This window comes from Plodia interpunctella, chromosome Z (genome assembly GCF_027563975.2).
Source record: "Plodia interpunctella isolate USDA-ARS_2022_Savannah chromosome Z, ilPloInte3.2, whole genome shotgun sequence".
Lineage (NCBI taxonomy): Eukaryota > Metazoa > Arthropoda > Insecta > Lepidoptera > Pyralidae > Plodia > Plodia interpunctella.
The window spans coordinates 2,921,051-2,936,528 of NC_071324.2; the positions used below are offsets into that span (position 1 = coordinate 2,921,051).

At 35.6% G+C, this 15,478-nt stretch overlaps 1 protein-coding gene across 3 annotated transcripts in view; it reads right to left on the minus strand.

The window, feature by feature from the left end:
- Positions 1 to 15,478, minus strand: part of LOC128682901 (proton-coupled amino acid transporter-like protein CG1139) — a 34,241-nt gene that overhangs the window by 14,634 nt on the left and 4,129 nt on the right. For all 3 annotated transcript variants that reach the window (XM_053767903.2, XM_053767902.2, XM_053767901.2), the window contains exon 2: positions 7,694 to 7,762. In XM_053767903.2, coding sequence (XP_053623878.1) covers positions 7,694 to 7,752 — 59 coding nt within the window. In that variant the 5' untranslated portion in view covers positions 7,753 to 7,762. The remainder of the gene's footprint in view (positions 1 to 7,693; positions 7,763 to 15,478) is intronic.

The following is a 15,478-nucleotide window of genomic DNA, read 5'->3' on the forward strand; positions in this document are numbered from 1 at the left end:
CATGATGGCCGTGATGAACTCCGCCGCTTTGGCTTTGGCTTTGACTGATAGAGATGGGATAGGCCGGGAAAGGTTGTACGGGTGCGATCGGAGCTATGGGAGCAACTGGGGCGATGGGTGCTGCCACCGGCAGCGCGGCCACGCCACATCCAAAGAAGTAGTTCATGACAGGAGCAGAGACGTATGTGTAGTCAGCGAGCCCGAAGAACTTCTCCCCGAAAGTCCGGCCGTACCCGCAGCCACCGTTCTGGCCGTGCTTCCTGCGCTTGCGATGCCCTCTCTCGAGCTCCTCGTGGTCTTCGATGTCCAGGTCTTTGGTCTCCGCTTTGTCAGCGTTGATGACCGCCACAACGCAGTGCAACAGTAGGATAACCACGACTGTCCTCTGCAATTTGATTTTCAGTGTTTAGCGAGAATAATTAAGTTGCAAGAAAATAGGGATAGAAATTTCAAATTGCGTATAGAATTCGCTTCGCAATATAAATATTATCAAATCGCAATAAGCTTAAGTGATCGGAAATCACAGTTGTTCCTATTTTTATTAAATATCGATATCGAAAAGTATTAAAAAAAAAACTCACCATGTCGTCAAAATATGTGAAGCCAGGAGTGATCAGCCTCGCCTGCAGCCCGAAGTCAACTGGCGCCACCAGCTTGGGGTTTCCGATGTTGAAAGTGAAAGTATATATACAACAATAATATCGTAACGCTGACGAATAAGTATAGCTATTCGCTTGACTGCTGAGAGCCGCTTTATTTGGCAACGCTGGTACATCCGAGCTAGTGGAGTGAGCGATACACTTCTTAATAGGTTGGGTAAAATAGTGGAAGTCATCCAAATGAAGGCGTCAATGAATTGACCATTAGTTGGAATCGCATTGATTTTTAATGTCTACAGAAAATTAGTCAAAAATTTAAATTTAGAAGCATGGTGTTCAGAATATCAAGGACTGGTCGAAAAAAATATGTCAAAAGTTATTTTAAAAAAATTGCGCCATTTTTTTGTTGAAAACAAATTTATCAGAGCTAATTACTTTGAGATTTATTCGAGAAAAGTTCGAGTAATGTGCGTTTTAATAAACAGAATAAATGAAAGCGATGATGACAGTATAATAATAATTTTTAATGAGGACAAAATTTTAGATGTAAGTAGTAATATTAGTAGTATCTAAAGAGTCTTGAAATAATAGGTATATATAGGTAGTGGTAACTATTGTGTAGTGATTGGTTAACTTTATTGTACAGTGAAGCGAAAATTAGGCAACCTTATAAATCCTATCTTTTTGGGAAAACACGTGGTTTCATAAACGCAAGCCTTTTATATCAATTTCGCAATGCACCCACGCTGCGCGGGCGCCGCAGTCACACGCGCGGCCTTGACCCCGGCAAACCAGTTTGCTAAGGATGGCAGAAGGAAATAAGTTTAGACTTTTTTTATGGAACGCACTTTTATTGCTTCGTGAAATTAGAGTCTTGCCCTAGCTCAGTCCAGCCTCCTCGTTTTCTATAGGTTACTATTCAAAATCAAAATCAAATATTTGTACTTGTTATCACACTAAAAAGCATGAATCTATTCTTCTTTCTGTGCTTTTGTGTTGTGCCCGTTTCTGTGTTTGTGTCCATCAGACCCACGATACAAGCTTAATGCTTGTGGGGCTTTATGACTTAACGTGGGCCGTTGAGTGTGGGCCACAACAAATGTTTGGCTATGCCGCTCCAACTCGCCTGGCCCTGGCAGAAGGGGCAAACTCAATAAGTGCGGGCTTGATGTCGTCAAAGATGTTATGCGTGTCAATGGTCTGACAACCACGGATGCTGATTAACGTGCGAAGTGTAGAAGAAAAGTACGAAAGCGCCCCTGGACTCGGACGCTCAACGGAGTTGATGTTGTCCATTATTATATTTTTATTTTACCTACAATCTGATTGGTCAGTAGTCATTATATTATAAATAAGGCTGAACGTAGAACGAAAAGAATTAATTTAGATATAAGTTTCAAGCTATTAGAACGGAGCTCGACATTCCAGTCAATAAATTGCTCAATAGTGGTATTTCTGTACGACTGCAGAGTATAACTTGCTCTTACTTATTTGTAAACTGCTTTAATCAAAGAATTGATGATTAAATGGAAACAGACAGAATGCAGTCTAGAGGAATATTTTAATCAGAAATACAACAGTAATTCTACTTCAGTATACTAGCTGCGCCCCGCGGGGTTTCGCTCTCGTGGGAATGCTTCTAATTTCGGATAAAAAGTACTCTATGTGTAATTCCAGGTTATGTTCTACCCGTGTACCATTTTTCATAACAATCCGTCCATCGATTTCGCGTGAAAGATTAACAAAAGTACCTACACATACATCCTCACAATCTTTCGCATTTATAATATTAATAGGATTGTAAAGGTACAACGCGTTAGAATACAACATGAAAAATATTAGGAACAAAAGTTCGGAAACGGAAGGAAACAAAGACAAAAAACATTATTTTGCAATGCATTTGTTCGGGTGGAATATTGCAAATAAATTTTGAAGCAGACTCTTCAATTGATGTTTATAATACGCTTAGTTTGGATGACAATGCATTATTATGATGTGCATATTCTGATGGTGAACCAGGACCGGCCCCCAACGAGGTAACTCCCCAATGGTTTACTGCACGGCCATGATGTGTTTTGTCACGGGTTGATTAAAACATGATCTCGTTGACGACGATAAAAACTTGCATCAGAAACTTTTGTAAACAACCACCACCACAACGCTTGAACTAAGTTCCAAAATTCCACATTCTTAGGATACACTCACTTAGGATGATTTACTCACAAACTAAGATTACTGCCGACTTCCAAAGCGCAGGTGAAGAATAAACGGCGCAACAATACGCAGACTTTTCTCCAAAGACGTATTGACTTATAGAACATATATATGTCTTATAAAACTTAGACAGATAGACGCCGACGCACCCGCAAGTGTAGCGCTAGTGCTCGAGTGAGTTTTGCAGAATACAAATTAGCCATATCCGCGCGGAATCCGACGTGAGTTTTTTGACATCTCTTACAAAATCGAAACAATAATTACTTAACAAAATAAAAAAGCAGTGTGTTTAATTTGGATCCACACGCTAAACGAAAGCACTCCTTGGCCAGTCGCGTCTTAGACAGTAATCGTGCGCAAGATATTGAGGAACAAAATTGACACTACACGTGTCGTATTATCTTATTAAGACTTCGCGTGACCTTGCTCTTGATATCTTTATATTACAGTGTTGCATATCCTGACTTGTCCTTAGGCCTGGACTCCACCGAAGCGATTGCAGCTAACGTAGTTTTGGTTTGCATAATTTTGATTCGAGAAAAACAGACAAAACTTTATCTTTGCCATTATCCATTTCAGAGCTCAAAGTATTCAGTCTAAAAATAAAGATAATTCATCAGTCTGAAAATAATATTATTTACTTCTTTTTTTTTTAGCCTTTTTCAATCATCTTGGTGTAACTTATTTACTTAATTAATGTTAAATTATTATTTGCAATTTTGAGTTTCGACTGAAAAAACAGTATCCGTCAGATCAAAACTGCGCGTGTTTGACTTCCCATACCCCCAAATATTATTTAAAGCTGATAGAATTTTTTTCTGAACTATGAGATATATTTTCAAAGCAAATTTGGTTTTCGCGCTGCTGTATGGTAAAAAGGAAGTGTTGTATGAGAACATTAGCTATCCTCAATTCCACATATCTCAAGTTTAGGCTATCCTACTCGTACATAACAAACGTGAAATGGCTCCTCAGCGTTATATATCTACTGAAAAATATTATACAGTTTTCAAGTCGTGAAATCTTATATGTTATAACAAATCTCCTGTCCAAATATCGCTTCTACTTGATGGAATGTAGACCAAAACATACTAGAGCTGTTAACCAATTTAAATCGCATAGGATAACTGCCAATATTGTGCATGTGAAGGCGTCAATACAAAGTGTTGGTATGGAGCCGCGTGAGTTTGTTGCTTGCTGCCCGTAGTTTCCTGAACAGTACACAACATATCTTCTCATTCATCTTCGCGTGTTCGGATATTGCAAATGCATATGGCGTCCGAAGGTCGGATATTAAATAGACCATTGTGAAGATTTTGGCTTCCGCTCAAGAAAAAAACAGACATTTTTATAAAATCCTACTAATATTATTAATGTGAAAGTTTGTGAGGATGTATGTACGTATGTTTGTTGTTATTTCACGCAAAATCTACTGGACCGATTGGTATGAAATTTAGTACCACTGTACCAGGTAATTTTAGTCATAAAATTCCCATGGGAGCGAAGCCCTGGGGCGCAGCTATACATATCTTATATATTTCGAACAACTCGAAGCTATCTGGTAGGTATTTATCATTTACTAGCCGCGGCTTCGCCCGCGTGATTTCCCATGGGAACTGTTGAAAGGTATCCTATATCCTTTAAATTATATGTATGCAAAAATTCAAGAAGATTGGTTGAGTAGATAGAGCGTGAAGAGGAACAAAATAAATAAATAAATAAACAAACAAACAAACTTACTTTCGCATTAATAATATTAGTTAGGATTTACAAGATTAGTTAGGACCGAAATGTGTAACAAAAAGAAAACAATGACTGTTCTCATACTATTATAATATTATCTATACTCTAAGGATCAATTGCAATGTTGCCTACTCGCAAAACAAAAGAAGTGTGCCAGATAGTACGCAATTGTTTCGATAACGGTCCGCATTGCGTATCTTACGTGTAGGGCTGCCAATAAGATGTACAGTCACCCTTATATAACTGTGACTCGTGTGCTGTAGACCTCGCGAACGATTGCTGATGGAAGGCACACCATATTATGTTTAGGTACCATGAAATATTTAAAATATGATGTTCAAAATTAATCACTTTTTTAAACCTTATTATTTTGGTAAAGTAGACTTTGCATAGAAACGATTAATTACGATTATACAAACCTTTAGTTACATAATTATTACCAAGAAAAAAGTTATAGTTACTTTAAAAAATTACTTTATTTTTTTTCTTTAACTTTTTAATTTTTTTCATTTATTTTTGCACATAACAGTCATTATACAGGATATTTACATTCAACAAAAACAAATATTAAGTTCTAGACAAAAACAGTGCCGAATCTTATGTAAGTTATACATAGTATAATTACGTTAACACAGTGTTGACAAATAACCAAATTTATATAAACTAAGAATAAAAGGCGAGAGATACGGACAATCAAAGAGTATAACTATTGTATCGCTAACAATTTTTTGTGGAGAAAGTTTTTAGTGGTTGCTAAAGAATTCGAAAATAGGTTTAAGTCGGAGAAATCACTATTGTATTTTACTAAACATCTATGGGAAAAAAAAAATACTTACTTGTATACCCTTGTTTAGGTTAATAATTATTAAGTAGATTATGGATTATGAAGATTTTAATAGATATTTATAAAAAATAATTATGTGCTATGGCCGTGTCTTGCGCAGATCGGCGAATTAAACAAATGTCTAGCAATGTGATTCCCGCCCGGCCCAGGCAGAAGAGGCAAACCTAAAAAGATGTCGTCAGGTATTATATGCGTGGTACGGTTACTCACAAGACATTTTTTTTAAACACATTTCAAGCGGCTTTATTTTGGTGAGCGTATGGCATATGCTAGACACTCGTATTCTGAGTGGAAATATATATTTGGCTTTTTATTTTTTATTATTCACAACCAAAAGGGATTTTAAATCAATAGCAAAGTTTTTATTTCATATACGACATTGTTTTCCCATCATATAACTAGTATTCGTTTGGAAGTTTACCTACATTTTTGAAACATACAATATTTCAAAAACGAAATGTTGACAACCCTATTATCGAGCATAACTCCAAAAGTTTCCATACGTTGCGTTGATATGACGCCGTTGGAAAACGGTAACACATAAGTACAATAACATGAGATTATTTGTTGACGTCACAGAAATCGGAATAATGAACGAAATAGAAGTTCCACATGTGCAATTGTGACAACCAGAGACTTATACATATACATATATTTAGCCTCAGTGACAACCAAACTGTAATTGATTGATTGACTGCGCCGTCTGGCTGCGAAAAGATTCTATAGTAAAATGTGAATGAAAAAATTGGCTGTTTGTCAAAGTGACGAACACTTTAGTGACAAGAAGCGTGTTGAGCTCCCGCACTTTATCTATAAATAAAGTGCATAAAGAGATTCTTATGTAATGTAATACATGTAATTAAAGACTCACATTCATAGGTTAGATTTATCCAATTTCTATCTCCAAAAGTTAGAGATGGGGGTTTGTATGATAGACGCCGCGGGAGGAACTGTATGAAGCAGGAAGTACTAAGTAGCTAATTTTATTTACTTATTTTTATCTCATTTAAGCAAATAACAGAAAATATTACAGAAAAAATTATTCATAAAAAAATTTTAGCATTTTTCCCGGATGCTTCCTTGCCTTATAGCGTCGGAGCCCAGGCCAACGGGAGTCTAAATGTCTAATAAAGCAGTGTTTGGCACATAATAACGAACTCGAAACTGCGAAATAAGTTCAAAACAAGTAAGTTCGAACATTTTTCCGGGCCGAGAATCGAACCTAGGACCTTCAAATGGACGGACGGACGTAGTAGCTATTCGACGGGGCGGAGGTCGTCGAATCTATTAATATTAAGTTCCCACGGAAGCAAGGTAATATCTATGTGGAAATTTCCGATGAATACTTACGTATAAAGTTAAACATTTTTTCATACAAATATCAAGGCCGCCTTAATGTAAATATAATATGAAAACTAATTACACAGTACTTATTTGATAAAACAGGAAGGATTACCAACTTAATGACAATGTTTATTTTTCTTAAATATTGTAAGAGTTGGAATGTGAAAGTACTTTATTTATCTTCTTTCACGTCAAAACGTTGCAACGGATCGAAGTTATTTTTGGTGTGGAATGATGGAGCCTACTTTTTGGTTCAGGTGGAGCCGCGCGCAACAGGTAGTATAGGCTATATTTTACCAGCTGCGCCCAGGGGCTTCGCTCCAGTGGGAATTTCAGGACGTAATTTCCAAGTTATATTCCACCCGTCCAGTAGATTTTGCGTGAAAGATCAACAAACAAACATACACATAGCACATTCAACTTTCGCATTTATAACGTTAGTAACATATAGCACCTGTTCGTAATATCATAATACTCGCTTTTGGAAAATTCTACTGTATGGACCAATTGGGGGAAAATGACGACATTGGCTTATAATAATATTTTTCAAAGTGAATCAGCAAAAACACAAACATATACTTCATGCAAAATATATGTAAAGCTTATTAAGAAGTCGTTAAAAAGGAATTTTAGATTTTCCATACGATTTTTCCGTCATATCACCGAGCTCAATAAAACTTATTTATTATACCTATTATGAGTAGTTTGTAACGAGTAGTTTGTAGCTATTTGAGAAATTATTATATAATATGAGATTTTATGTGAAAAAGTGCCTGTGATGGTCTAATTTCTGAATACGTGATTTGATTGTCACATAAACGGGATCGTGAAAATCCTCCACACCAGTAAAAAGCCGAATAAAATTCTAGACCATAAAGTAAAATTTTCATATATCAAAAGGCCTTGTACGATCTTGATATAATAACGGTGTAATCTATATATATCTTACCTTCCATCTTGGCCCATAGACACCACGCTCCCGCATTTGTTCAAGTCCACTTTTGTCATGTCGATAATTCTGCAACAACCAAATTTTTTTAAAATAAGAATACATTGCGAGTCATTACTTTCATTGTATTAATTGTTTTCATTGCATAGCTCTAGTGTAATCGACGCATTCTTTTTTTTTACAAAAATGCCATTATTTCAGCCAGTTGCATCATAGCATGTCTTTTATTTATATGTGTAGAAGAAATAAACAAAGTTACACATACAAGCGCGGTAGAGCGTCGCTAATGTTGAGAAAAAAAATGAAATGTCCGATTATTTTGTCGCTTTTGTCGATGTCTAATTCTATTAATATTATAATTGTGAAATTTGTGAGGATGTATGTGTATGTATATGTATGTTTGTTTTGTACTCTTTCACGCGAAATCTATTGGACGGATTATTATTAAATTTGGCACACGGGTAGAATATAACTTGGAATAACAAATAGACTTTTTATCCCGAAATACCCAGGTAGTTAATAAGATAGTTAATTAATCCTTCTCATTAAGTACAACTATTGGTTATCTGTGGTTGACAGCATGTAGCCTACAGGTCATTAAAACCCGTAATTATTATTTCTCTAACATCTTAGATATAAATAATGTCAAATTATATTCTTACATCAAGATATTTCAACTTTTTTTGACAGAGGCGCCTATAGTTCCTCACAATGCAAGGGCATTCGGCTCATTATATGTCCAGAACATGGGAACAATCACAATTTATAAAATACTAGGTTTTGCCTACGGCTTCACCCGCGTACATTTACCACGGATTTGAACAATGGGTTTTCCGTGATGAAAGGTACTCTGTGCTTATCCTTACTACATATACTCGTATGCAATATTTCAAGAAGATTGAGCATAAAATGTGAAGTGGTGAAAAAACAAACAAATAAACTTACTTTCGCATTAATAATAATTATGTATAGTATGTAATACTAGCTTGACTTCGCTCCCGTGGGAATTTCGGGATAAAAAGTATCTTAAGAGTTATTTCAGGTTATATTGTACCCATGTACCAAATGACATAACAATCCGTCCAGTAGATTTTGCGTGAAGGCGTAACAAACATACACATACATTCCTCACTTTCGCATTAATAATATTAATAGGATTGGTTGTTTTGTGATTTATCATAAAATAAATAACTATAATTACCTACTTAGCGCCTTTCATACATTAGTCCCGGTTATAAAAAAAAAATTATCCGTGTCATAATTTGAATAGGTACAGTCAACAGCACATCAACCTATCCAAATACATTGCACACTCGCCTCTATATTACCGCGGCATAGAGGTTCAAGCAGGGTAACTTGATGTGCTGTTGACTGTACCTACATACCTATAGCGATAATAAAATCTAGCGTTTGACTTTTTTAAGTCTGTTTAAGACAAGACAGTTTAATAAAAAATTGCTATAATTTTTGACGTTCTTACTCGCGTTTATTTACTATTACGTAATTTTACATATTATATACTATGCCGCATGTCGTGTTATAGTATTGGACCTATCTGTTCAAGTAAAATAATAAAAACGAAGCCATTTTGAAAGATTTTTTTTCATATGATATATTTATTATTAAAATAATTAACTATCAATGGAATAATAAAATAATAAAATTTGTTAATTGAGAAAATTATAATTATAGTGACATTCACTATACCACAGACTAAACTATAACTTTTTTTTTCCATCGACGTAAATTTCATTAATTACCTCTGAAGCTCCATAGCTTTCACAGAAAATCACAATTTTAAAATGTATGATAATTAGTCTCTTATTAAATGTAGAAATATGTCCCGCGATCTGCAATATCTGTGCTATGTGTACAAAATAACGATCACAAACTGGTGAGAAAAGTCTCCCAAACTACTTCCATGCATTCCTGCCTTTAGAATTCTCTTAATAGCCATTTCTTGTCGAATATTTTAAAGTCATTCGACAAAACCTTTGTATAAATTGTCAAATTTGTTATTTCAGTACACCAAGTTACTCTGGATGAACCTCTATGGCCCGGAAATAGCGGCGCGTTTTCAATGAATTTGAGTAGGTTAATGTGCTGTTGACTGTACATCTGTAGATATTTTTTGCTGGTTGTAATCATTGTCACAACTATTTACCTATAAAGTAAAAAACGGCACTCACGCTCCAATAAAAAGTCCTTGAGAATAAGTGAATCATTTCTTGAGCAGCTGATAGATAGATACATGTATGTTGCAGTCAAAGCTCTTATACGGTCAAAACCACTTTTAACTAAACTCTTCAGTCAAAAGTACTTTTAAGTGATTTCGTTGGTTAAAACTGGTTTCGACAGCATGGTGGTTTGTATGGTTTGCATGGTATGGTTTCAACATATACATGCAAATGATCATATAGTGGCCACGCACGCACGTTTGTCTAAGTATTTTTATACATTTACTTACAAATTCATGTACATATAGATAACAGAGATAGGAAAATTTAAATTTTAGAAAAACAGAAACGAACGATTTTTAGATTATCCCGCCACTAAAATAATGGAAAAGTTCCAACAACGGTCAATATTTCTCAGGTGTCTTTTGAGGATTAATCAATATATATAAAACTCTTTCGTTACTGAGTGACTGACTAATTGACTGACTGACTGACTGTCTGGCGTAGGAAGCTGAAATTTGGCATGTAGGTTCCCTGGGGAGTGTAGGTGAGCACTAAGAGAAGAATTTTGGAAATTCTACCCCTAAGGGGGTGAAAGGGGTGAAAAACTTTTATATGAAAGTTCTACACCGTTGAAGTTAGTGACTTGAAATTTGGATTTTAGTTTTTTACAATAAATTAATGAATACGAGTTTCAGATTTTTCTGACAATTAACCCTCAACCCCGTCAAAAGGGCGGTGAAAGATTGTATGGGACTTAATACAATTTTCAAAATAAAAAGATGAAAATTATTAAACACACTCTTTGTAGTAAATCACACCAATAAATAACTTGAAATGTTAGATAAGAGCGTAGATTTTGCTATGAAATTTACGCGAGCGAAGCCGCGGGCAAAAGCTAGTTATAATATACTAGTCGCCCGTCCCGACTTCGCTCGGGTAAAACATAAAATATACACCTAGACCTTCCTCAGGAATCACACTATTTAATGGTGAAAACCGCATGAAAATCCCTACTGCACGGATTTTAAAGAATATAAATCATTTTAAAATATTATTTTATTAAAGGAAATCTTATGCAGACGAAGTCTTATGTAAAGTTTTCCGGAACAAACGGTCTATTTTCCCCCATCCGTTCACTTTTCTAAACGGACTACGCGAGTCTACCGGAGCTATCATGTCATGGTCTTTATTCACAGAATTTGAATTACCTAAAAAGAGCCTGTAGAAGTGACAATATTTATATTATGTTGCTGGGGCTTCGTTCCTGTGGGAATTTTGAGATAAAATATAGACTATACCTAGCAATCTAATGGTGAGAGAATTTTTCGAGTTTCGGACATTACAGTATTTTAGTAGTTTCGGACATTACCCGCCCCAAACATACCAAGTACAAACGTTTACCTCTTTATAATAATAATATAGTTTTGTACATAACAACTCTCAATTAAACAATCGAACTCCTGATCTTCGATAACATAAAATGTTATTAATTTTTTTTTTCAACGAAAGATATATATTGTAATCATACCTAGGGGCCCGTGCCAACCATAACCAAACCATTTTTTTTCAACGCATGAGAAATTTTATAATCATACCTAGTAGTAGCCCGTCCAACCATAACCAAACCATAATAAATTACACACCTAAACCTTCCTAAAGAATCACTGTCTATTGGTGAAAACCGTGCAAAAATCCGTCGAGTAGTTTTTATATTTATATAGTTCATACAGAGGCCGAAGTGGTTTGCATTTTCACATCTCACCATCGAATCGGTTCGACGTGTGACGCAGCGAACCAATGACATTGTAGTGTGGTTGTCGTTGCGTCATAATGGCGCAATGTGATTGGTTCGCTGTGTCTCATTTCGAATCGATTCGATATGTTGAGAAGTGAAATGCTAACCCGCACTTCGCCCTTGTTCATAGACCTCTGTGATACGCTATGAACTATATGAATGCGACGCGCCTCCTTTTGGGATTATTTTAAACTAGCCGGCTTGTCCCAGCTTCGCTCCGATAAATTATATACAAACCTTCTCCTGGAATGACACTACTTATTAAAAAAACCGCATCAGAATCCGTTGCGTAGTTTTAATAGGGATAGACCGCGGAAAGCGACTTTGTTTTAAAAACTATGCAGTGAATTAGCAACTGATACTTTTCGTTTAAAAAAAATACAGTAATTCACTATTCCTGAAGGTATAATAATGAGCCATTGGCACTTCTTTTCGCTTTATTCACAATTCTGATAGTTTAGACATTATCAGACGAGTCAGATAAATTTACAGGTTGAACTTGAGATAGAACTGACAAGTGTCTACTATAATTGTGAGAATTGAATATCAAATACTCTTCTTGTTCTAAAGATTAGATATAAGAGGAATGAGAAAATTCGACCTACTTTATACTAGACTACTGTTTATGTCCCTGTATATATTTTTTCCGCGTTCCTAATCTTTTATTTTCTGTTTGTAGATCGATTTAGGAAAATCCATGAAATTGTTATAGTATGGTAGATATATATTTAACAGGTGATCAAAAGGCTGGCTCACACTTGTATATCTAGGCCAGAGATTAAGCATTGCCATTCAACGTGGCAATGCTGTCAGCCTTCTGGGCACACTACCTCAAGGTAACGAATTGCAGGGACTGGCATTTTTGTAAATATATATAAATATAATTCTTTTTTTAATAATTTGTTTTTAATATAGTTTTAATTTCTTTTAGTTTTAAAATGTACAAAATTAAAACTTAAAATTAGATAAGTATATTGTTTATTTGTTTTTATTTTCAATAAAAAAATCGTTTTGTAAATAGGTAATTGTACATTTAAATATATACGTCTGATAAAATTATATCCTATCCTACTAATATTATAAATGTAAAGTTTGTGAGGATGTATGTTACCGCACCTTTCACGCAAAATGACGGACCGATTGTTATTAAATTCGATACACGCATAGATTATAACCTGGAATAACATATAGAGTACTTTTCATCCCGAAATTTCTACGGGAGCGAAGCTAGTTATTAAATAACTGAACCAATATGTGCGATAGTAAGTTGTTTTGTTTGCTTCTCTTCACTATTTATTTACACAACCGATCTTTTTGAAATCCAGCTTAAGTTAGGTGTTCAGAGCAGGAGATAAGCTACCTTTCAACCCGTGCGGACGCAGCCGCAGGCACTAGCTAGTATATTATTATGCTAGTTAATCCATATCAAGGTCTCTGTTCTTTTGTTACACGTCTAATAGACCACTGGACCTTGAAGAGTTAAAAGTAATTTCTGTCAATATCATAACCATGCGAGTAAACTATACCCCAATCCGGAACGACCGACGTTCGATTCCAATCTAGATGGTGCGATTGACTTTTTAAACACCAGACTAATTTGCACAGCAGGTTGCAGTGAAAAAACATAACAATATTTTTGCTCTCATTCACATTGTTTATAGTCGATCTGATCAGTGTCAAAATTCCAGAGTGAGTTTAGTTCAACTCGCCGACGCATCCGCAAGTGTAGCGCTAGTGCTCGAGTGAGTTTTACAGAATACAAATTAGCCATATCCGCGCGGAATCCGACGTGAGTTTTTTGACGTCTCCTACAGAATCGAAACACAGTTGATTACAGACTTAAACTAGCAATTGCCTGCGGCCTCGCCTGCGTGAATTTCTCCACGAAAGCGAAACAAACATGATACTCATACAATCTTTCACCCCCGATTATAGTAATTGTTTGAACGGTGCTCTTAAAATACATGTATACCAAATTTCATCAAAATTGGTTTAACAGTGAAAGCAGAACAGACAGACTGTATTACTTATTCGCTCCGAATTTATAACATAACATAGCCATGGATTTGTATGTAAATAATTGATTTCTGGCGATCGGCGTATAAAGGCCTTCGGTGTCGTACCTACATTTGACCTTTATGGTGCGGTAATAAAGGCGAATTCGCAATGACTTTGAGTTAGTTGGCGTACGAAACGCATAAACAAGGTGGAAGCAGGAAAAAAACTATAATACAAGCCATCAAGTGGGTAATTTGCAGTGCAAACGTATTCGGCACCTCAAGGACCTTATCCTTCTAGCTCACAATGTGGTCTAATTTCCTTAATATCCCACGTGGAAATAACTGGTTAAGTGATAAATGTCTCGTTATCTTGACTAGCTAAACGCTCTAAGGAATTTGGTATAATAACGCGAATAGTCAGCTGTTGTATTTTTAAGGATAAATGGCTACTCCCCATGGAATTAATAATGACATAATTAAAAATAGATTACATTAAAGTCTATCCATACAGCTTCAACAGAATATGGTGAGATTCCCACCGCCCCAGGGCAGGGCAGGAGCGGCATAGCCGGACATTTGTTCCCTGCGTGATTTGCCGGTCTACGCAAATTAGTCTAGGAAATTGCTTCTCTCTCTAAGGCGGGAAATACATTTAAAAATAGAACTGAATTTGGCCTCGAACAATTTGAAAAATATCGATAAAAATACTCATTGCTTGGGTTGGGTCATGTGAAATGGCCAGTGTCATTAAAAAATATAAGCGAGACAGAACGAACCGCCTTGTTTTGTGTTACTGTTTTATTAATAGATGATTAATTTAGAAAAGTTACTATTTTATTTTTTTATTATTCGAACTGAAAACTAGAGTGTTCGAAACGTGTAAGTCATTGCAATGCGGTTGTAACTGAATATGGGCATTTTTCGGAGTAGTGAGAAGGGTAATACAAATTAACGGTATTAGTAAGATTGGTATTGGTAGTAACAAGGACAACTAAGGGTTTCCTAGTTTATATGTATACTTCCCGGCAACGGAAAATATAATTAAAACCAAAACAATACAATACGTATGTTGTACTATGTCGATATAAATGTAATGAAGTGTTCGAGAAGGTACCATAGTTATATTAACTATTGTAAGATGTTTATAAACATCTAACATCTAGGAATTAAAAACAAGCGAACTGTGATGATGAAAAAACAAGCATAGAAGTTGAATAGGGCATGAAGAACGAGTTTGCGTGGCGGTCTAGTGGCGTGCTTCATGACGCCGTGTGTTCGAATCCCAGGGGAAATATTAAAATTAATTTTGATATCGCCGACAGATGATTACGTTCGATCTGCGAATCATAAACATCAAGAAATTCATCCTTACATATCAAAGTTATCTGCCGGGTCTGTCCGTCTGACTGGTCACACTAGACTCAAAAACGACAGCACGGATTTTCATGCGGTTTTCAGCAACAGATAGTGTAATTCCTGAGGAAAGTTTAGGTATATCATATAGATATATGTGTATGTCAAATTGATAAATACAAGCACAACGTATACCGTTCACTAGAATTCATAAAATACCTATAATTTAAAATTGAATATTTCTTCAACTCTGCCTGAGAGCATGTCACGTTATAATGGAACATAAATCTCAGTATTTCAACTATTCTCACATGTATAAGAAAACGACACAATTCTAGCTAATTACGTTTTAGACAATTAATTATTTCTATGAATGGTCTACAGCTTTTATCTCAAGGAAAACTATGATACCTTTATCATAGTTTTCCTTGAGATATAAAATTATATTGGAAATGAA